At 40.3% G+C, this 24,442-nt stretch overlaps 1 protein-coding gene across 2 annotated transcripts; it reads right to left on the bottom strand.

The window, feature by feature from the left end:
• Positions 1-765: 765 nt before the first annotated feature.
• Positions 766-22,113, bottom strand: LOC113411184 (trace amine-associated receptor 1). Of its 2 annotated transcripts, XM_087971533.1 has the most exons (3): positions 21,870-22,112; positions 3,223-3,362; positions 766-2,058 (listed from the first exon to the last, which is right to left on the bottom strand). In XM_087971533.1, exon 3 carries the CDS (start codon positions 1,947-1,949, stop codon positions 909-911), a length of 1,041 nt encoding a protein of 346 aa, XP_087827659.1. In that variant the 5' UTR covers positions 1,950-2,058; positions 3,223-3,362; positions 21,870-22,112; the 3' UTR covers positions 766-908. The 2 variants fall into 2 exon arrangements, with proteins under 2 accessions (XP_087827659.1, XP_026521905.1); XM_026666120.2 differs by lacking the exon at positions 3,223-3,362 and having other exon boundaries at positions 21,870-22,113.
• Between the last annotated feature and the right edge of the window lie 2,329 nt (positions 22,114-24,442).

Raw genomic sequence — 24,442 nt, 5'->3', positions numbered from 1 at the left:
GCCCCAAGTACAATTACTTCTCGTATGGCATGTATCTATAGAACATGAATTTATTCATACGTGATTGATAAATAGAGGAACAATATTTATGTAGCATGAAGTGTTTTTATCTATGCACGCCTTTCCTGAGTCTCAATAAGAAATAGGAAGTGAACATTACCAGCACTACTCAGCTGAATACTTAAACTTTCTTTGTCCATCTAAGTCATTTTTTACACACTACTTTATATTACTGTATCTATTGTGCCCCTCTTCTCATTGTTGATATTATTTCTTCCTGAGTGTGTGCTGCCCTCCCACCAACTAAGTAAAGTAGAACATGCCAAAGAATGTATTTATTTATTTAGCATATGGTCATACCCAAAAAGTATGTTTGTGATGAAATTTCCAGTAGAGAAAGGGGAAAAAAGCTTACTCAACTGGGGAAAACTTTGAAATACTTGATTGTTTTGAAATAAATGACAGAATGTGTGACAATCAAGTGTGCTGTTCGCCTAAATGAGGTGGTATTATGGACCATCCAAAGATATATTGGGAAAATATTAGGATTATTTTTAAAAGTATGTAAACAAATATCTTTGGAGCACTCAACTAAGGTATTGAAACAGCAAAGATAAATCAGCCAACAAAGTCTAATATGGCACACATTTGTGTTATTTTTTTTTTTTATCCCATCCTGGTCTCCTTGCAGTATGGAGGCCTTCCCTTCATAGGTCCATCCCAAAGTCTATGTTGCTGGAAAGAAGTAATCTACACATATTATTTGGTTATTCTCATTTTTTAATGACCCATTACCGTTAAACTTACAAGTAACAACTGAGGGTACAAAGTTACATTAAACTGTTCCTTCACCCTCACCTCTGAGGAGAACAAAATACCAAGAAACTCTGTCTCCCTTTCAATATGGTTTATTCCATAAATAATTGAGTTCTGGATGAGTCCTGCTGAAAAACCCTCCCCAATAAAATCAGCTTCAAGGCCTTTCGAAACCATAAATAAAAGTACGCATAAACAATTGGGTTAAATGTTGAATTCAAATAACCAAACCAAACCATTGCATCAATAAGGATGGGTGGGATTGTATAATTCATAAATGGGCTCAAGATGGTGCAGAAGAAGAATGGGGACCAGCATATGAGGAAAACCCCAACCACTATACCTAATGTTTTTGCAGCTTTTCGTTCTCTATTGTGGGAGATACGATGCTGTAGTTCAAATCTTATCTGTATTTGGCTCATAGCAGCTGTAATGGATCTGGCTTGTCTTTGGGCTATTATGTATATCTTCCCATAGACAACTAGCATGACAAATCCAGGGATGTAGAAGGAAAACATGGAGGTCACCACACCCGAAGTTTCATTGAAAAAGACAAAGCATCCTCCCACACAATAAATGAGCTTGTGGAATGTTTCTTCTGCTCCCAGTAGGTTGAGTTGCAAAAAGACTAGCCCAAAAGCAAACAAGGCAGGAAATATCCAACTGATACAAATCATGATTAATATGACGGAAGTGTTTATCTTGGTTTTGTACCTCAGCGGGTCACAGACTGCATAGTAACGGTCAATTGAGATAAAGGAAAGATGGAAAATGGAAGCAGTGCTCAGCATGATATCCACACTGGTGTGGATTTTGCAGAAGACCTCCCCAAAATACCAGCAGTTCTCAACAGATCTTATCATGCTGTAAGGCATGACGCAGAAGCCGAGAAGGAAATCCACTGTAGCCATTGAGAGTATAAGGAAATTTGTAGGTGTGTGGAGCTGCTTGAAATGTGATACAGAGATGATAACAGCCAGATTGCCAGCCACAGTAGCCAGGATCACACACAGCATGAAGATGTACATGGAAAAACGGATGCTCATTGACCAGCTGTTCTTTATGCAGGAGCCATTAATGGATTCACAGCACAATTGCACACTTTCAAAAGGTTCAGATATATGGAAGCCCATCTCAGGCGCAGTCCTATGGATATCACATGTGCATCCTATGGATAACTTCTTTTAGTTGCAAGAACCATGAATTGCCTTAGTCTTTTGTCTTCCCGCAGAGGAGCATCATCTGTCAAAAAGGATAGGTAGGAAGCACAGTATGAATATTTAGAGTTGAGATAAAATTCTTCTGCTTCAACTTCAAAGTACATTAATCCTTGTCACATGGTGTGTGTGTGTGTGTGTGTGTGTGTGTGTGTCATCTGTGTCTGTGTGTGTTTAAGAAATCGTATACTTGTAGAAAAGAGCTAGTCCCCTCTCCGGTGATAACAGGGCATCTACTTATTTCCATAACTTCTGTTGGATAGTCACCCTAATCTTTTGACTCACAAGACGGCAAATTAAGGGCAGAAAGAAATTCCCTGGTGGGCTTCAGGGATCATTAGAATGCCAAGTCAGAGAGAGAAAGGGAACAGGAAGCCCTGTCATGCCCCTGTTGGAGTCTGACTTCGAGGGAGTGGAAATGTGGCTCCGGAGGTTGTGGAGGAAACTGGGGAAAGGCACAGGCTGGCTGGACATTCAGAGGAAGACTCAGACCCATCCCCTCTTCATTCTAGGGCACACAGGAGGAGCAGATAAGGGAGGAATGTGAGTGGCATGGTCCACAGGGGAGGAAAGGGCCCTGATCCCCTTCATGGGCTGCAGCTATGAGGACTGTTTAAAAGGACAAACTGAGCATAGCCCAGTGCTGGAAGCAAAGCGTGAAATAATTCTAGTCTTTCAGTTCTTATCTGTTCTGACGTCCTTCCCAGTGTGTGTATTTCGATATCTGTGGACCTCTTCAAGCCCTTATCCTGCCTTGTCTCATTAATTGCTTCAGTGTGGTTTGCGTTGTTTTTTTCTATTTATAATTTATATGTATTTTGAATTTGAAAGGCATTTCTTCCTTTTTGCAACTGGGGGAGTTTTTTCTTCAGTCAATGATAATTGGAGCTTTGAAGCCAAGTTGAAGGAATTAAACGGACTTTACCTGTTTTTTGTGACTTTGTCACTTTTGTATCCCACCCTGTGTCATCACACCCTGCTATGGATAGGTAAGGCATGATGTCAAAAAAAGGGGGGGGAGGCTGATGATCATTTGCTTGTGACCATGACTGCACTGTAAAGAGGGGAAACATTGTACTACACCACTGGCCAGTATTTATTGCACTGTACATTGTTCCAACTTTTTCATCAATACTGTAGGATTAATCAGGCTTATTCAGCTATGCTATCCGAAAACCTGAGTACTGACCTTCAGTTCTGCGTAACAAACTGCTAGGGGGTTCAGCATCCTCTGTTGTGTATTAGCCAGCCCAATGGATTTAAGCAATTTCATATTCTGGAAATCTTTGCTCAGACACATTCAATGATTTATGGCCTGGTCCTGTATAACTAACAGACAAAAGGAGTCTTGAGGCAATTGCAGCTTTATGAACGCCATCTTTCATCGGGAAGCGATGCATTTTTATACTGTGATTGCCCTATTTTAATAGTAATCTTAGTTTAGCAAGTTGATATGCTGTGAATCTGACATGAAAGCAAGCCTCTGAAATAATTATATGGCTTCTCAACGGGAAAAGAGCAACCTAATACCCTTTCCTCAACTCTCACAGTTTTAGAATCTACATAGGTTTGTTCTATTTATTCTAATGCAATGAATAGCTTTACTGGAAGGAAGTTTATGTCACTGAGTTCATTGCTGTAACACTTCACTACTTTTGCTCAGTCTGTTGTGTAGAACTAGCCATTTTTATTTATTCAGGATTTTGTCTTGAAATAAACCACAGCTTAGTAAAGTCTGTGAAATTAACCCTAAGAATGGCACACCCTCCCCTATGAATGATTATAACGCAAAAATATTCTAGTACACTGTAAGGAGCCCTGGTTTTTTTAATGCCCAAGGATTTTATCAGACCTGAATATGATGTAGCTAGCCTTTATTAGTTTACTAGCTTTATACCTGTGCTTCACTACGAAACTAGGTGATCAGGCTTAGTTTTGGGGAAGGAAAATAAGGAGAAATATTGTGCCTCTGCCTACCAGCATCCATCGGTATTCATCTGGCTAGCGTCCTGTCAGTGTGTGAGAGTGTTGAGGGCTGTTTGGAAACTGAAACATGGAAACTGAAACAGTATTTGCTGTGTGAGCAAGAAGGACACAGCAAGGAGCCTGGGTGTGGCTTAGCTCAACTGTTCTATACTAAAGTTGCTTGGTGCTGTGAAACTAAAATGGAAACTCCTCTCTTCTGCTTGTGTTTTGCATTTGGAACAGATTTCTTTTCAGGTGGGGAGGGGGAGTAGAACTCCTTAGCATCAGAGTGTGTTAATAATAATATAGGAAATACGAATGCTCTGATGGTCATTTCGAAAAATCCTTTCTTAGTGAGCACCTAGAAGCCAAGAGGAACATACGTGCCAAATTTCAAGTTTGTAGGCTTTATGTTTCTGGAGATTTTGTGATGATGCTTGAGTGGTATTTCACTTTTACATATATAGATTAATTGATTAGTCTTATGACTACATCATGTAGGTAGCCATGTTCTAGGCTTTACCTAATCTTATAATTTTTTTCCTTTAAACAATTATCCTTTTTATACTGTAATTATACAAATTGTTTAATTGACTAATCACTGTTCAATCAAATTCCTAGTCAGGAATGCCCATATGCATACACAGAATCCTTTAAACTCCAAGAATATGAGGGTTGGTTTGAGTCCCATGTAATAATTATTCTAGGAAATAGCACAAACTCCTGGGGCACAAAGAATGCAGAGAAGGAATACTACGTTGCTGATAAAGATTTTTTTCTGCAATCCTGGGCTTGGAACTAAAACATACTGTCCGCTCCATTGAAGCACAGTGTGGGTAACATTGAGAGCTAAATAGGAGAATGTCTTCGTAAAGTAAATGAGAACAGCAGAAAGGTCAATGTTTTTCAGCAAATGGGATTGCTGTGATTAAGGAGCTGGGATGGCCCAGTGGTTAGAATACAGTATTGCAGGCTAATTTTGCCAATTGCTAGCAGTTCGATTCTCACCAACTCAAGGTTGACTCAGACTTCCATCCTTCCAAGGTCAGTAAAATGAGGACCCAGATTGTTGGGGGAAATATGCTGACTGTAAATTGCTTAGAGAGGGCTGTAAAGCACTGTGAAGTGTTATTATTGTGTTGCAATAAAGTAAGTAAAATAAAAGGCAAAAATTGCAGAGTACATTTTGTGAAGTAAAGAGGAGAAATATGAGGTGAAGAAAAGACAGATTGGAACGGGGAAAAAGAAAGGAAGAGGATAATTGATATATTTATTATGATTTTCTTTTTATTTATGGCTGGCCAGAAGGACATCAGGCAAGATCCACATTGGAAACTTAATCCAAAGCAAGAATGCGCATTGGCACTTAGATCACCATGACTAGGCAGTACTGTAATTGATTCAAAATTAAGAATGCAAATCATATCAAATACTAGTTGAGGCTGGAATAAATATCTTTTCCTCAATCTTGGCTCACATTCCTTCTTTCTCCAGAGCATTTGCCCAGTAATAGATGATTGTTGTGCTTTATATTGCTATATGTTCTAGAAAAAAAAAAAAACCTCAACATTCAAAATTTTGACAGCAGGAATTACACAGTATCACCAGCCTCCAGTTTTGTTTTGTTTTTGTTAGAATAGGCTGCTCGCTTGGAACTCTCCAAGGTGCTGCTATAAGAATATTTGAATAACAGAGTTGGAAGGGATGTTAAAGATCTTCTAGTCCAACCCCCTGCTTAAGCAGGAAACCCTATACCATTTCAGACAAGTGGCTGTCCAACTCCAGTGTTGGAGCACCCACAATTTCTGGGGGCAAGTGGTTCTGCTGATTGGTTGCTCTCTCAGGAGATTTCTTCTTAGTTCCTATCCTTTCTTGATCCCAGGGATATGGTATTTGAGGCCTTTGACTTAGCCTATGTTAAGAGTAAAGGAGTTCTCTTGGCCAAAGCAATACAAAATAGTGATTTGCTCTGTGAATTCACCCAGCTCTTCTTTGCCAGACCTAAAGCAGCCAATTGTTAGAGAAGACTGAGATATAAGTTGATTTTGCAGGGGTGAAATTGAGATGAACTGGTGTTCTTTGATAACTGAATGAAGATTATTGTTAAGGAAAAGAGGGTCTCAGAGCTGATAACGAAAGCTTCAACTTATGCAAGTAGAAGCAACTTTCACTAACATCAGTACCAAAAGTAAAAGCGTGTATTTTTTTTTTTTTTAGCAGAAGCAAAGGCTAGGAAGAGAGTCAGTTTGATCTAGTGCTTGAGGTATCAGGCTAGAAACTGTGGTAAAATAGGAGTTCTAGTCCTCTCTTAGGCATAAAGCCATCTGGATCAGCAGTCGACCAACCGGTGGGCCGTGAGAAAATTTTGGTGGACAGCAGAGAAATCTCACTCCCAGAGCACCCCCCCCAAAGCAATTAATCCAGGCTGCGCAGAAACACAAGGCTGCGCCACCCACATGGCCCGCAGGAACCCTCCCCGCCCACTCACTCCTTACCAGGTAAACTTGCCTGCTAAATTTTTATTTTTCCTTTTTCTGACCATCATCTGTTCTGCTGTGCTGGGAGATTTAGAATAGCTAGGAAGCTTTCTAACTAGTTTTCAGATCTTCGACTCTGCTTTTAAGTACAGCCAAACCTTAGGACTGAAGGTTTGCTTGCAACCAAATTCAGTGCAGACTCACGGCAAGCAAATCTGAGAGACTGAGTTAGCCAATGGCAGATAGATAGATCACTGAATTATTCTGTGAGCAACTCCTGCTTTGCCTGATTTTGGGTAAAAGTTGCTCTTTTTTATAAAAAATTCAATATTTACATACATGGTGTGTTGTGAGTTAATTTTGTGAGTTTGCTTGCAAGTAAATTTGATGTGACAAACTGAGCTAGCCAATGGCAGATAGATAGATCTTTGAATGAATCTGTGATTCTGTGAGCAACTCAATCTGCCTACCTGCTTGGCCTGATTTTGGGTAAAAGTTGCTCTTTTAAAAAAATAAAAAAATCAATATTTACATGCATGGTGTGTTGTGAGTTAATTTTGTGAGTTTTCTTGCAAGCAACTTTTATGTGACAGATTGAGCTAGCCAATGGCAGATAGATAGATTTCTGAATGAATCTGTGATTCTGTGAGCAACTCAATCTGCCTGCCTGCTTTGCCTGATTTTGGGTAAAAGTTGCTCTTTTTTATAACAAATTCAATATTTATATAAATATTTATAATATTTACATACAAGCCATGCCCAGCCAGTCACATGATCACCAAGCCACACCCACAAATTAAGCCACACCCACAGAACCAGTTAGTGGTCCCTGGGATCTAAAATTATGAGTTTGGTGGTCCCTGAGGTCCAAAAGGTTGGCGACCCCTGATCTGGATGACATTGAACCAGTTACTATCTCTCTCAGCCCTAGGAAGGAGATTATGGCAAACCACTTCTAAAATAATCTTGCCAAGGAAACTGTAGGAACTTCTCCAAACAGTTGCCAGGAGTCAAAACTGACTTGGAGTCACACACAGAAGGAAATTAGGGGACGTGGAATGCCATGCCATGCCATGGAATTCCAACACCGGCGCTATCTTCTCAACTTACACAGCTCAGGTGCCTTTTATTTTTATTACAGTGGGTGTGCTGATCTTGACAGTGGGTGTCCTGAGTTTGATAGCTTGATTGTCTTGACCATGATAAGGTATATTGTGAATAGGCAGGTTTAGACATGAGCATCCTCCCAGGATCCTGACATGTTGCTATCTGCTCTGAAAGATTTTCTGTTTCTCATTTAAAAAGACCACATAAATATTTAAAATAAAACATATAGTGAAAATGCAAAAGATTAAAAAGCATGGTGGATATCAAGATGTTAAGTGTCCCTTTTTGGTGAGGTTATTTCATAACTGATTGAGATGCTATTTAAAAAGTATTTAAAAGTTCTGGGGATTTAAAACTAGAACCTATCCAATTTTGCCGAAGATACTTTATTTCCTAGAACTGATAAAAGGACCAATAAAATGGGCATCGTGATTCGTTGGGAAAAGTGTGAATAAAATAAATAAGAGAAAAGACTTATATAAAGAAGTTGCTTCCAACCTTCATCATAGCAAATATAAATACATTTGGTGACTCATCACCCCTTTGCAATGTTACAGATATTTATCTCTTCATCTCAAATTCTATCTATTATCCATTAAAGATCATCTTTTCAGTTCTGATGTCAGCGGAGGGTCCTTAAAGGGTTGCCAGAATTTGTTGTTTTAACCTCGATCAAATAAATCAACTTTAACTTTGTTTTACTTCTAACAATCTTAATCTTTAGTTCATTCAAATATAGCCATAAGGTTTGACTTCTCTCCCTTTCTTTCTTGTTCCATTGCATAGAATTCTTCAAGCCACTTTTGTAAATCCAATAGGGAAAAAATGTTCATATTGCTCTCTGCTCCCAGCTGTTACTTAAACCTACTTCAGAAAATCAGTCTGGATTGCAAGATTCTGCTCAGCCCAGAATCTAGACTTGATTCCTCTTCCCCTGTTTCTGGTCTTTCTCATCCATACAAGGAAGATCAGCCTTGTTAGATGGTTCCTATCTGAACTGCTTTTTCTTTTTAGGAATTGTTTTTCCTTGCTCGCTAGTCCCTGTGCCTTTCCTTTTATTCCCCAGATGTTTGCTCTTATGGATACTTCCATATCCCCTTCCTATGTTATACAACAAGCAGCCCTTCTTTTCTCCTTTTCTTCCATTGTAATACTTTCACTACTCTGATGAATCAAAACAATAGGGAACAGGTTGTTATTTAGTTCCTACCTTCCTCTGTAGGTCTGTGGAAGTTTGTGGTAAGGAAACCAACTGATAGGTCCGCTTTATAGAAACAAAGTAGCACTATTTGTACTTTGCAATTTAAATGTATTCTTTTAAAAGGACGAGGAAGGAAAGCTTTGCTGTGCTGTGAGCTGGAGCAGGGGTGGTATTCAGCTGGTTCTGACCAGTTCTGGAAATCAGTAGAGGAAATTTTGAGAAGTTTGGAGAACCGGCAAATATCACCTCTGACTGGAGATTTTACAGTATCCTTCCCCTGCCACGTCCACCAAGTCACACCCACAGAACCGGTAGTAAAAAATAAAATTGAATCCCACCACTGAGCAGGAGATATGAAAGTTAGAATATGCTTGTTCAACCTGGGAGAAACCCTGGGAGATATAAGGGTTCACGAAGCATGCATGGCTAGGGTTGAAGATGATTCATTGACTTAATGGGCCATCAGTTTCAAGATTATTAAAACAGCAACTGCTGATCAGTGAAGAACATAGCAACCTGGCAGCCTAGTATAAAATTGTTGCTTAAGGCAATAACTAGCCACAGAGGGGAAGGGACAATGCCAGGCACTGCAACAAATTAGATTTGGGTACTATAATATCTGGAATAACTGTACTTGAAAATTAAATCTGATATAAAAATTAACTCAAACTGGGTAACCTTCCCAAACTGCAGCTTCATTCATGGATTTGTACTGTAGTCAACATTTAGGTTTCTTTACATATGCACCCCAAATTTCAGTTTTACAGGATATTTAAATCCCAAAAGATTGTTAATCATGTGGGTTGAATTTGTAATTAACTCAATGATTTAAACTTTGTTGACCATAGTTCTTTTTATTATTTCTCAGCTTAGAACATATGAGTGATTTTTAATGTTTTAAATTACTCAGTTCAGGCATGATATTCCGCTCTGAAAAAAAATCGGGCCGGCCAAGAGACCCCCGCCGCGCACCCGGGAGCGCCCGCTGCTTTCCTCGCCAGGGCCGGGCGGTGGCATGTTGCACGGAGGCTGGTCTGTGGCTGGCCTAGCTCCCTTTCCTGCCGCCCAGCGGCCTCCGCTCGCACCGCCCGGGCTCCACTCAGGTATCCGGCTGGGGCTGTCAGGAGTTGCTACCGCTGGCGCAGCTCCATGCGGCTCCAGTCCCGCGTTGCCTCGGGAAGGAAAGGCAAAACCAGGAGCCGCTGCTGCCGTTGCAAAGCACCGCCGCGGCTCTTCCTTTTGCCTTTCCCTTCCTAAGGCAACACGGGACTGGAGCGCGCAGAGCCGCGCCAGCAACTCCTGACTCGGGGCCTCCGAGGGGAGGGGAAGGAGGAGAAGAAGGGGGGAAAGGGGGATTCCCAAAATCGGAATTCGATTTTAATCGGAAGAATATCATGCCTGTCAGTTATTTACAGCTAATTAATGGTATAGTGGAAAGCTATAACATTTGCAACATTTTGGGATTCCTTATTCATCTGCATTTTATTTTTTTAACCCCTTCCTTCTTTCAGTCTCTGTTTTGAATGGTTGTTTATACCTGGCATGAGCTCCTCATCTCCGGCTTTGCCAAACTGAAAAACCTAGTCATATAAATATAGAATGCAGAAGTAATTGAGAAATAAAAGCATCATGAATTATTAAGACATAAAGATGTATGTTCTGGAGAATGCTAATAGAGTGAATTATGGTGACGTCATCACTGCAATTACAAAAATGGAGCCATTTTAAGTAAAGTAAGTAGGAGTCATCTGGATGAAACTGACACTTAAGTTGATCAGCTATCGAAGAGATCTGAAATAACTGTCCCATATTTTCTCAGCTTCTATTCACCTTTTCTTCCACAAATTATTTTATTAATGAGAATGACAAATGTGTAAATGTGTAGATGTACTACTGTATTTCCTCAAAAATAAGACCCACCCCAAAAATAAGACAAAGCTTGATTTTCATATGTGCATCCAAAGAAGCCCTGCCTCCAAAATAAGCCCTAGTTAAGACCCCACCCACTCTGTTGCACTTAGTTGCATGAGGTGGGGTGAGGCACACAGGTAAAAATCAACCTAGGGTAGGTAGGAAGACCTTTGATGGTGAAATGGAGGCTGGGGGTGCTGCATGCATCAATCTGGAGTTAGTTTTATGGCTACAGAGGCCTTTTGGAGGCAAAAAAAAAAATCAATAAGACTGTGTCTTATTTTTGGGGAAACACAGGACTAAGCAGCACTAGGAGATCCAAAAAAAAAAAAGGCATGATGGCAGTTATGGCATGGTGGTCATACACTGCATGCACATAGAAAGGCTTTGGCCCCATTGCAGCAACCACTAAGTTATTTTTTTAGGCCTCTTCTTGGAGACAGCTGAGAAAAAGAGTATCTGTGCTTTCAGGGTTTGAAGGCCATCTGTCATGGCTGTGGGGATCTGACTCAATTTCCTCCCTCCACAACAATTCCGCTTGAGATTTATGCACCTTGCTGAAGTGTGCAACTCAAGAAAGTACCAAGATGCTGAACTCACCAGCAAGGTTTGGCCACAGCTGCACATACACAGCAGAGTATTAAGCCATTGTAGAAAAAAGGGTCTCTTCCCTATCGTGATACTTTCAATCAAGCTATTTATGACCCTGGTTTGTTGTCTCACCATGACCTCATCTCTCCCTTGAACTGGCATTGTAACTCTTCAGCTTCATTCTGGACTGCTCTACTTGGAAATTCACCTTGTTCACCAAAGTCTTATCTAGAATTATAGTAATTGCTGTTTACCTACCTCTTTGCTATTGGGATTTGCAGAAGAAACCTTTCCTTTAACATTCCCTGTGTTTAGGAATTGTGTCTGCCTTATGAAGGAGTGGTTAAAAAAAAAATCTGGGATACAAAACAATCACCTTAGAAATTGGAATGTGACCACCACAGTCATTCCTTTCTTAGAACAGGTAGTCCTCAAATTATGTCCACAGTTGGGATTGGATTTCTGGCAGGGGTGGGATTCAATTTTTTTAATAACTGGTTCTCTGGTTGTGGCTTAGTTGGTGGGCGTGGCTTAGTTGGTGGGCGTGGCTTAGTTGGTGGGCGTGACTTGGTGGTCATGTGACTGGATGGACACAGCTTGGTGGTCATGTTATTGGCTGGGCATGGCCAACTCAATATCACTCACATCGAGGCACGCATCTCCTCGCCTGGCCTCTCATGACTGTGGGGATGCTGCAACAGTCGTAAGTGTGAAAAACAGTCATAAGTCACTTTTTTCAGTGCCATTGTAATTTTGAATGGTCACTCCACACAAGCAAAGTACCAGCAAAGGAGGGGAAAAAAACTCCAGAGAAGTTCCTGAGATAGGAAGTCTAGTCCTGCCAAGAATGTAATAAGGGTTAACGGAGAGGCAGTTTCTGTAAGCAACACCAGAATGTTTCCTTCCTGCCTTCCTTACAGGATTAGGCCAATAATTTCTTCTAACAACTGGTTCTCCGAACTGCTTAGAATGTTAACAACCGGTTCTAGCGAATAGGTGCAAACCTGTAGAATCCCATCCCTGATTTCTGGTCATAAATTATGGTTATAAATTGAGACATTGATATGATCAGACTCACTTTTATGATTTTTTTTTGCAGTGGTCATTAAGTAAATACCATGGTTGTAAATGCAAATCAATTCTCCCAAATGTGCATTTTTGGCCAGAAACTGACAAAAAAAAAAAAAAAAAATGCTAGAAACAAGCAAAAAAAAAAGTCACAAATTTCATTCACATGATGTCTGGCTCAAAGCCAATTATGACACAGTGAAATCCAATTGAGTTCAATTCTTTATTTGCTTACACCTAATGGACAGAATCTTGCCAAACTAAAGTAATAAGCCTGGGAAATGGGCCCCTTATCAGTTAATAGGAGTGCTGAATTACCACCAGCTTTTCTAATACTTAGGAGCCGAGGGCTTGACAGACGATCCCCAGCCATCAACACATCAATCGGCCAAATAGGAAGGCATCACCTAAACACAATTCACAGAATAACCCAAAGCACATATTTCAGGAGAGAGAATTTCCCTGAAGATGACACCAGTGACCGAGCCAAATTCAATCTCACATCATTATCCTGGGACACATCTATTTGCTTTCCTTTGTGAAAGTTATAATCCTGTAGACCACAGGCGTTAAACTTGCGGCGTCACGCTGCCATCACGTGACGTTTGGCATCATTTTTTCCCTTCATGGAGCTGGGGTGGACATCACTTGCACACGATACATCCAGCCCATGGGCTGCCAGTTAGACACCCCTGCTCTAGACTATCCTGAGAGATTCTTTGGAATTATAGACATTTGCACGAGACAGGGTTAGTTCAAGAGAGGGTTAATTTGTTATTGTCACAACATGGCTTGTACAGGTAGTCCTCAACTTACGACTGCAATTGAACCCATAATTTCTTAGAGAGACATTTGTTAAGTGAGTTTTGCCCCATTTTACAACTTTGCCACAGTTGTTAAGTGCATCATTGCAGTTGATAATCTAGTAACACGTTGTTTAGGTGAATCCTGGCTTCTCCATTGGTTTTTCTTATCAGAAGGTTGCAAAAGGTGATCACATGACCCTGGAACACAGCAACGGTCATAATATGAACCAGTTGCCAAGCGTCTGGATTTCGATCACATGATCATAGGGATGCTACAAAGGCTGAAAGTGTGAAAAATTGTCACAACTCACTTTTTTCAGTGCCGTTGTAACTTTGAACAGTCACTAAATGAACTAAGCCGAGGACTACCTGTATACATAAAACCTGAGAATGTTCTTGTTTGTATTTACGACTTGCTATTTAAAGAATTAATTTCATAGGGGCATCACCCAACTCTGGAGCTTGTTATTCTTCAAGGAATGTCTCAGAGGGGAGAGGCTGATAGATTGCAAATCTCATTTAGAGTTGCATGGCTGTAATAGAAGGAGTAAAATCTTCTTTTTCCATATTTTAGAGACGAGAGTGGATCTGTAGGAAGACCAGAGATACTAGTTGTAAAGAAGAGTAGTGGGGGGAGTAATCTGTGAGGTGAGAAACCCAAAGAGGATGGGCTTTCTCAGTTAACCTTACTTTTTTGCAGGTGAAGCAATCTGGGGAATATTAGCTTGAGAGCAGAACCAGCTTAGACCATCATTTGCTCACTGCTGTCCTCAGCTAAGGCATATCTTGTTGCTATATTGCTATTTTTCCATCTTAAGATTAGCAAGGCTTTTCAGCCTCTAAATATTTACATTAATCCGGAACTTTCCACGGTTCATTTGGTGGTTTGCGGTGCTGCCAAAATTCAGAAATGTTTTAATTCTAGATATTTTTAAAAGAATTATTTTCACAGGATTTGATAAACTAAGGGAGGAAATAATCCCTATCGTTCTCTATCTGACTTTCATCTGTGAATGTTTAACCTCCCCCCCACTTTTTTTAGCTGGGTGATACAAGAGCTTCAATAGAAGCTGTGCTACTTTGGGTTGTAAGTGGTGCACACAGTAGCAAAGAAACAAGCTAGTTTAAACATTTTTTAAAAAACATCTCCTTCATCAGCTATGGTTGGCAATAAATCATAAGGGGAAGGGATAAGAAAAAACAGAAGTTTCATCCAACTACCCACTTAAGAAGCTGGCAGGCCACAAGATTAAATGAGCTTTGTAATATTTTTTGTCTACAGGTGGCACAGAAGGTGGCAAGGAAGCCAGTCAAATTAAGTCAAATCTGGATAGCCATGACAAACAACAATAACATGTTTTCAAGCAAGAGCAAACCAGAAAGTTCCTGCCTTCGCAGGCAAGTGAAGTTGGTGAGTTTACACACCATACTAAGCCATGAATTGGTAAGTGACAAATATTTGGTTTTGTACATTAGGCCATCAGATGTTCGTTAGTGCCAAAAATGGGAGTGCAACCTCTGTTTTTAACAAAATAACAGAGTTGGAAGGGACCTTAACAGATAATCAGAGTTGGAAGGGACCTTATAGGTCATCTAGTCCAGCGGTCACCAACCGGTGGGCCACGGCCCACCGGTGGGCCGTGAGAAAATTTTGGTGGGCTGCAGAGAAATCTCACCCCCAGAGCACCCCCCCAAGCAATTAATCCAGGCTGCGCAGAAACACAAGGCTGCGCCACCCACATGACCCGCGGGAACCCTCCCTGCCCACTCACTCCTTACCTGGCAAACTTGCCTGCTAAATTGCTATTTTTCCTTTTTTTCCCCCCAGCCATCATCTGTTCTGCTGTGCTGGGAGATTTAGATTAGCTAGGAAGTAGGAAATGGTTGGATTTCTTGCTTTCTAACTAGTCTTTAGATCTTCAGCAAAGCTGAACCTTCCTTAGGACTGAAGGTTCTATTATTCAGTGCAGACTCACGGCAAGCAAATTTTATGTGACAGACTCGGGTAGCCGATGGCAGATAGATAGATCAATGAATGATTCTGTGAGCAACTCAATCTGCCTGCCTGCTTTGCCTGATTTTGGGTAAAAGTTGCTCTTTTTTTAAATAAAAAAATCAATATTTATATAAATATTTATAATATTTACATACAAGCCATGCCCAGCCAGTCACATGACCACCAAGCCACACCCACACATTAGACCATGCCCACAGAACCAGTTAGTGGTCCCTGGCATTTAAAAGTATGAGTTTGGTGGTCCCTGAGGTCCAAAAGGTTGGCGACCCCTGATCTAATCCAACCCCTCCACCCAAGCAGGAGACCCTACACCATTTCTGACAAATGGCAATCCAACCTCTTCTTGAAGGTCTCAAGTGATGCTGCTGCCACAACTTCTGAGGGCAATTAGTTCCAATGGTTGAAGACCTTGGAGATCTTCTAGAATCTAGACCAACCCCCTGCTCAGGCCAAAGACCCTATGTAATTTCAGACAAATGGTTGTCCAATCTCTTCTGAAAAACCTCTAGTCTTGTAGCACACACAAGTGCAAGTCAATCCACTGATTAATTGTTCTAACTGTCAGGAAATAGTTTCTATCCATTGTTTTTTGTCCTGCCTTCAGGTATTTTGGAGAATAGGTTGATTTCCTCTTCTTTGGGGTAGCCACTTAGATATTGGAACACTGCTATCATGTCACCTCCAGTCCTTCCTTTCATTAAAATAGGTAAAGGTAAAGGTTCATACCTGCTGGTCATTTCCGGCTCTAGGGGGCGGTGGCTCATCTCCATTACAAAGCCGAAGAGCAAGTGCTGTCTGAAGACATCTTTGTGGTCATGTGGCCGGCATGACTCAATGCCGAAGGCGCATGGAACGCTGTTACCTTCCCACCAAAGTTTTTTCTACTTGCATTTTACATGCTTTCGAACTGCTAGGTCGGCAGAAGCTGGGACAAGTAATGGGAGCTCACTCTTATTACACGGCACTAGGGATTCGAACCGCCGAATTGTCAACCTTTCTGATTGACAAACTTAGCATCTTAGCCACTGAGCCACCATGTCCCCTATTCATTAAAGTAGATATGCCCAGTTCCTGCAACCATTCTTCATATGTTTTAGTATCCAGTCCTCTTTATTGCCGTTCTCTTAACTTTTGATTCATTGGGGTGAGTCCTTCCTAAATTTATTTTTCTAACCATTAAGTGGGCTCCTGTTACTCTTGTCTGATTGTTTCCTAGACAGCATGTCTTCTCCCCCTTTCTCCCAAGGTAGCTCATACTTTTCATTAGATCTGCAGACCCTCATGTGCCAATTGTGTCCAATAAATGTAGTGGACATAACTTAGTTTTATAAACAACATGTTACTTGGTGTGGTTTGTCCATTTTATATTTATTTATTTTTGTAGAGTCTGGTTGCTCTCTGAGCTTGGTAATTTGCTTTGGGTCTCTATATAGCCATGGGAAAATAGTTGTAGAACTTCCAGCTAGCTAGCTAGAAGTATCATCTTCCCACTTTCTGGATTCAAAGGATGCTCCCGCCTCCTGCTGGCCATTACATCCACCATAGCCCATTTTTTCTGACCTTGCCTTCCTTCTTTCACAAGATTTCTTCCAAAGATAAAATAATTCATGCCTCCTCTGCCATACTGACAGGAAAGGAAAAACACACTTCTGAAGCATAAGCACTGCTGCATGTTTAAGGCCTCCCATAATCAGAACCAAGCACATTTATAGTCAACGTGGCTAGAAAAGAACTGGTAAAAGGAACTGAGAGTCAGGCAAACAGCTGCATGAAAATCCTTTCTATCTACCAGAAAGGCAAATCTGAACAACTGTTTAATTAAAGGTGAAAAGTACATTATGAACAAAAGGAGCCATATGTCATCCATCTTGTGCAAGCATTGCAAAGGGAAGGAAATATATCCCTTTTGTGTTTCCTTTCAAAATGACTGATGTGTACAGAGAGTGATCCTGAATGGCCCAGTGTGGCTTGTGCTATTGAGCAAACAGGCCAGATCAACAGGCTGGATCAGTTAATATGGAACTACTAGATGCTTGTTTAACATGCACAGTGTTTGCACATTACACAAATTATGAAAAGCTATTGATGAGCACTACTAATTACTCTCTCTACAGAAATGACAATCCTTCACTTTTTTTTTTAAAGGAATCTTTCAGCCTCTAGGATATGACTGAGGTTTTAAAACAGATCTTGCAAGCTGTTTTTGTTTTTTATCTTTTCATTTCTAATGCTCACATGAAATGGATGGTTAGTAATTTATTTCCCAGCAGAATTATCTAATCATTTCCTAGCTTTTATCCTCAAATAGCTGTTAAAGAAAACCCTCATAATAACAGACACCATGCACCAGTACTTTGTAAGTCACTATTTCTGTTATTAATTCAAACAGTCTTGGACTTTAAGAGAGCTAATTTCAATAAACTTAGAGAGAGAGCTTGGGAAGGATTCCATGAATGAGAATCCTCAAAGGGAAAACAACTCAAGAAGCTTGGGAAAATTTTGAAAAGTGAGATTATAAAAGCCCAGTCTAGTAGAATACCAAGGAAGAAGAAAAATAACCATTCTCAAAAGAAACCAGCATGGCTGCATGAAGAACTCTCTGATAAATTGAAAGTCAAAAAGGACAAGTATAAAAAGTGGAAAGAGGGGAACATAACTAAGGCAGAATATTAGCAAATAGCCTGAGCCTGCAAAGAGGAAGTGAGGCAAGCTAAGGCTCATAATGAACTAAGGCTTGTGACAAAAGTTAAAAAAAAACAAATAAAAAAAACTTCTTTCAACATGTTAAAAACAAGAAAATAGTCAAAGAAACCAATTGGTCCATTGGTGACAAGTAACAGGGAGAAAACAGAACTACTTAACTCATGTTTTACAACTGTCTTTACACAAAGGAAAAAAACAGCCCAACCTATCAAAAACAGCACTGCAAAGATCGGATTAGGAACACAAGTTAAAATAGGGAAGAAAATGGTAAGTGGCTATCTGTCCACCTTAGATGAGTTCAAATCACCAGGAACCAGATGGATTTCATCCCAAAGGTTCAGAAAGAACTGGCAGACATGACTTCAGAACCACTGAACTATATTTTTCAAAGATCCTGAAGCACCGGGAAACTGCCAGAGGACTGGGAAATGGCTGATGTTATGTCTGGGCGGTGGGTCCCAAGGAGAGACGAGGCTCGAAGTAGTGACAACAGCTCTTTATTAGGAAACCAGATACTGAGACAAGACTCCTAGCCGAGGCAGCTCCTTTTATAGAGCTGGCTGCGGCTAGGCAGCCTATGACATGCATTTGAGCTTGCCGCGCTTGGTTTTACCCAATCGCGGCAGCCGAATAAGAACCAATCAGAACGCTTAGTTTTGTCCAATCACGGCCCAGCTTTTCCGGACCAATAGGAATGCAGGCCTACAAGCCGGCTAGTATGGAACAGCTGATGTAGTTCCCATCTTCAAAAAAAAAGGGGGGGGGGACTAGATCCAGTAAACTACAGACCTATCAGCCTGACCTCAATACCAGAGTTCTGGAAAAGATAATCAAGCAACGAATCAGCGAACACCTGTAAGCAAGAGATGAATAAAATGCAACATTGTTTTAAAAAAAAATGCTTAAATAATCATAGATAATTGGAAATGAGCTAAATAGAAATCAGTTAAAATTGAAGGGAAATAAAAGGAAAGAGCTACCCCCTCCCCCACAAAAAAAATCTCCATAGAAGACAATACGTTGATCTACCCCTCAGTTTAGAGAAACTCCGCCATTCCTCAAAAATGCACAATTTACCAAGCATGTACCAAAAACAAAAATAACAAAGACAAAACAATGGACTTAACCACATGGAACAAGAGAGGTTAAACTGAATGCATAATTTCAGATGAGACCTATTACTGATTGCTTTGGATGGCTGGGTCTCAGAGGTGGTATTCAGCAGGTTCTGACCAGTTCTGGAGAACCAGTAGCGGAAATTTTGAGTAGTTTGGAGAACTGGCAAATACCACCTATAACTGGAGATTTTATAGTATCTTTCCCTTGCCATGCCCACCAAGCCATGCCCACCGAACCGGTAGTAAAAAAAAAAATTGAATCCCACCACTGCTGGGTCTGAATGATAAAGTTCTCCGCTCACATGCTTAGAATTCTGTTCAGTGATGAGATTCAATTTTTTTCACCCCCGGTTCTATGAGCGCGGCTTGGTGAGCATGACTCAGGGGTGTGATTCAACCGGTGTAACAATCGGTATGGTGAGCACGCGCTTTGCATGAGCACCAAGGGTTTACTACTGACCTTCTCCTGAAATCCTGCACTCTGCCTGTGTGTTAAACAGCTGATGCAGCAATCTGCTGTGCCACATGAAGCAGCTGAGCTTGAAAACCAGGAAATAAAGGTCAGTATACAGCTGGGGCAGGGAGGGGCAGGCCCAGTAGCTGATCGTCGGAGTGAACCAGTTCGCTCACAGATGATCCTCGGAGCTACCAGTTCGGCCGAACTGGGCCGAACTGGTAGAATGCCACCCCTGATTCTGTTTCAGCCTTAGTGGACAACCAGCTAAATATGAGCCAGCAATGCACAGCAGCAACAGTCAGGGGTGGGATTCTACCAGTTCGCACCTGTTCGCTAGAACCGGTTGTTAACATTCTAAGCAGTTCAGAGAACCGGTTGTTAGAAGAAATTACTGGCCTAATCCTGTAAGGAAGGCAGGAAGAAACATTCTGGTGTTGCTTACAGTAACTGCCTCTCCATTAACCTTATTACATTCTTGGCAGGACTAGACTTCCTGTCTCAGGAACCTCTCTGGAGTTTTCTTTCCTTCTTTGGCTGGTACTTTGCTTGTGTGGCGTGACCATTCAAAGTTACAATGGCGCTGAAAAAAGTGACATGACCATTTTTCACACTTATGACTGTTGCAGCATCCCCACAGTCCTGAGAGGCCAGGCAAAGAGATGCATGCCTCGATGTGAGTGATATTGATTGGCCACACCTAGCCAATAACATGACCACCAAGCCATGTCAACCCACTCACATGACCAGCAAAGCACGCCCACCACCTAAGCCATGCCCACAGAACCAGTTGTTAAAAATTTTGAATCCCACCCCTGGCAGCAGCCCACGGGTGGGGCCTTAAGCCGGCCCCCGGCGTCGTTTGTTCCCTTTAAAAGTTGGCCTAGATGGCAGACCGGGTGGGGGCTGAGGGTGGGGGCTGTAGCAAAGGCCGGGTGTGGCCTTGAGGGCGCGAGATGGCGCTTCTAAAGCTCCTGGCCCAAGGTGGTGGACGAACAGGAGGCCGGAAAGGCGGGGCCCCAATGGACGCTGCTCTCGGGTGTGGGGGTCTGGCCTCAAGAAGGTGGGCCTGGTGGTGGGGCTCGCTGGGGTGGCGTGCTTGGTCCCTCCAACTCTCTGTTTCGTTCCCTTCTGGGTTTCAATAAGGCCCTCTCCTGCCCCGGTCCCTTCTCTGATTCCTACTTTGGTCTGAAAAAGAAACTTTTACATGGGAGGTGGTTTCCCTTCTTGTGCATTTGGTCGGAAAGATTCGTCGCTTGGCTGGCCATCACTAAATTTGGGTGTTGGGCCTGGCCTGTCAATTACAGATACAGTAATTACAGGTTACACTTCTGATGCTCAGCCATAATAAGGCTTTCTTGGTTTGGGGCTAGTAAGATATGTGAATCCAATTATTGTAATTTGTAAACATTATAATTGACTTCAATTTGAGGACTGATAAGAGTCTAGCTAGTGTAAAGGAACTGGAGGAATAGAAATCTTGCCTTATCAAGGTCAAGTATGACCTTCCAGAGCTTCACCTAATTTCAGTAAAGAGCTTTCATCTTAATAAAATATAATTTTAAAACAATTGAATGCTTGTGCCTTGTATATATGGAAATACTGTACATAAAATAGAACTCTCTCTTAAGGAATGGAACCTTTTGAAATATTACCATTTTCATGGCAAATCAATAATAAAATACTTTTTTTAAAAAAAGCCATGGATTGAAAATGTATGTACAACAGCAGATTCCAACAATATATTTAGCATATTCCACACCTGCCACAAATATTTTCTGTGCAACATGGCAAATTATATATCTTTATATAAAGTATCTATATCTATATTCATATCAATATCAATGTCATTTTAACTTAGCAATAAAAAATGAGAGCAACATACTTCTACCTTAACATTGTAATAAATATTAAAATAATTTATATTCCATCCTTACTCCCACAAATAAATTAAAACATTAAAGGTATCAGATTAGAAACCAAAAGAGTGTGAGATCCAGTTCTGCTTTAGGCATGAAACCAGCTGGGTGATTTTGACCTAGTCTCTTTCTATCACTCTCTCTCTGTCAATCAGTCAAGACAAATTCAAAGACACACACACAAAAATGAATATTATAAATGTTATTCCTAAATAGACTGAAAATAGAATATTTATAAATCTCCTTTTAAATTTAAATTCATCTTACTCCGGGCAGGCTATAAACCACTTCCTCATGCGAATAATTTAATTACACTTTTCAGAGTATTATAATTGTAGCCTTATTCAAACTTCTTTGGCTATCTTAGACATGTTTTTAATTGGTTTAAAATAAAAAAAATAATGGTCCCTTCAGCTCTATCACTGTGCTGCTAATAAGCAAACTCTTTTGTTTAACACTTTTGTCCCATCCAAATCCCCAGATCAGAAATAAACCTTACCTCCAGAAAACAATGCTCATTAGCTAAGACAAAATCTTTCTTGAATGCCAATCCATCCAAAATAGCCCAAAATATCACTAATCAGCCATTCAACTTCAATTAACTGAAGCGGAGTCCAACCAAGTCTGAATTTCATTTGCAGTCTGATGCAAAGTCTTAACTAACACAATGACGTCAGTATTAAGTATTCAGACAAGATAAGCTGATGATAAATCTTTCCAGGCACAAGTTTGCTTGCAGTGTGGAGGACGTTAATGGGTTTTTTGAAAGAAAGAAAGAAAGAAAGAAAGAAAGAAAGAAAGAAAGAAAGAAAGAAAGAAAGAAAGAAAGAAAGAAAGAAAGATCAAAAGTGTGTCAAGACCATGAAAATAAATATGCCAAAAATAAGGCAGATAGTTATTACTATTAAATTTGTGTATCTTACAACTGAAAGCACATTTCTCATGTTGTGTATGAAAAGTTTAAATATTGAGATCTAATTTAATATTGAAATTTACTTACTTAATAACCGTCCGACAGTGGATTGTTCCTGATTAAAAATAATCTAAATGAAAATATGCAAAATGATTTATTTAAGTTTGTCCCTGGACTGCAAAATTACAGAAGCATTTCAAGCATATTGATGATATTACACACTAATATAACTCTTAAATCATGATTGTATATCCACAGAATTTAATTTTCAGTTTATCATTAGGGCTCGTGATACTTAATATTTAGTTAGTATTTAATTGGTAAATCAGGTGATGGTTTTGCTCAACATCTGCACCAATGTTTCCAAAAATAGCCATTTTAAAAGCCGTTTGCAGACAGGGATTTACCTATAACCAGTTTGTCTCCTTTCATACAGTGCTGTAGAACTGAGAAGTTTTATGATTCAATTCTACAATCAGAAAAATGTACCCAGCAATTTCAGTCTACCAATAGTATAGTATCAATCAGTAGAATGGATTCCTTTGAATCTGGAGGTGGGTGTGGAAGAAAACCACTGTTGTAGGAAGGCAAGTCCCATTGCAATGAGATGTCCGCTTGTGTAGAAGCAGTTTAATAGGATCATTAATGTGCTACTCAGAAATAAGCTCTATTGAATTTAACAATAGTTACACACATGCAAGAATACAACTGAATCGCAATATCAAAAGCTATCAGTCGCCATTATATGTTATTCTGAACGTGAGCATCTTTCCAGGTTAATACAGAGTTAATTACCTTTTGCAATGCTAATATTTTTTGAATTTGCTTTGATTTGTCAGCTTATCAGTTAAAGGCTATTATGCCTGGTTTTGAAAGCACTGCTTTTCTAAGGATCAGAGCGTTGTGGACAGGTGCTTCTTGTTTATCCTGGCAACAGCCAAAGGTTGCTATGCAGGCCTACTGGCAAAAAGAAAGGGATTTCTTTTGGCCAGGAGAGGAATATAGCAAGTTATTTTCATGTTTCAAAGCCAGAACACTTTCCACCAAGTTTCTTTAAGGAAGCATGCTAAACTGCAATAATATTCATACTTAACATTGACAGTGTTAATTGATTTGTTAGCCTTTTAAGGTTTTAACAGTGTTCAAGAAATTAGGTTTCCTGCCTGTTCTTTTTGCATAACGTGTGTGTGTGTGTGTGTGTGTGTGTTCAATCCATTTCAAAACAATATTGATTGAAACAAAATAGTATTCTTCTGTCAAATTGCAAAGGCATCTTCCCAAAGGTATTGGACTACAAATACCATTATCCCTATGGGAGAATGGCTAGGGAAGGATGGTTTATACTTATAGCAATGCCCAGCATATGATCGCTGGTTAAGGATCACTCAAGGCCAATATTTAAAATACAGCTTCAATCAGATCAATATCAGACTGGATTTCAAAGTTCAGCTCCCTCAATCACAGTCTCAGCATATAAAATGGACACACCATTGATTTCCAAATATAAGACTGTTACTTATCACAGACACTGCACATTGTAACATGAAAGTAAAGCAACATGTATAAATTTCCCCATGTGATGGAATTTTTATTTCTTAGTCAAGAATGACTCTCGTTTTCCAAACAGGAAGCATCAATTTATATCTTCTGGATTCTCAAGGGATGCATACATGTACAAAACGCACACGCGCACGTGTGCGCGCGCACACACACACACACACACACACACACACACACAAACCTCTGTAAAACCTAAGTCTAAAGAACAAGTCTCTAAGCCTACAGTAGCATTTTTGCGTCTTTGCCATATCCTGCCTTTTGTTATTACCAAAAAAAATCTTGGTAATTCAAATGCTAGAATATTTTCTGCTCCCATTTCATTTGATTCTATGAATTACCTTGCCCTTGAGTAAAAGTATTTGTTTGCAGGATGCATGCATTCTAACTTATCACTCTCCATTTTTTGTTGATCCTTCATTTTCTAAGAATCACTCTCTCCCTCTGTGTCTGTCTCTCTCTCTCTCACACACACATTTTCTTTCTCTTTCTTTTGCTCGATCTGAAGTTTGCATAATCTCTTAGTTAACACGCTTATATTCTATAGGCATTTTTTCCTTCATCATAGTTTCACCATACCTTTTCATTCATATTTAGTTTCC

Source organism: Notechis scutatus, chromosome 1 (assembly GCF_049901735.1).
Source record: "Notechis scutatus isolate UNSWTSFEM ecotype Mainland chromosome 1, rNotScu1.2, whole genome shotgun sequence".
In the NCBI taxonomy this organism is placed as follows: Eukaryota; Metazoa; Chordata; class Lepidosauria; order Squamata; family Elapidae; genus Notechis; species Notechis scutatus.
This window is presented reverse-complemented; position numbering and strand designations above follow the sequence as displayed.

Bases quoted from the DNA above. Each gene is read 5' to 3' on its own strand.
- LOC113411184 (XM_026666120.2), bottom strand. From the start codon at position 1,949: ATGGGCTTCCATATATCTGAACCTTTTGAAAGTGTGCAATTGTGCTGT.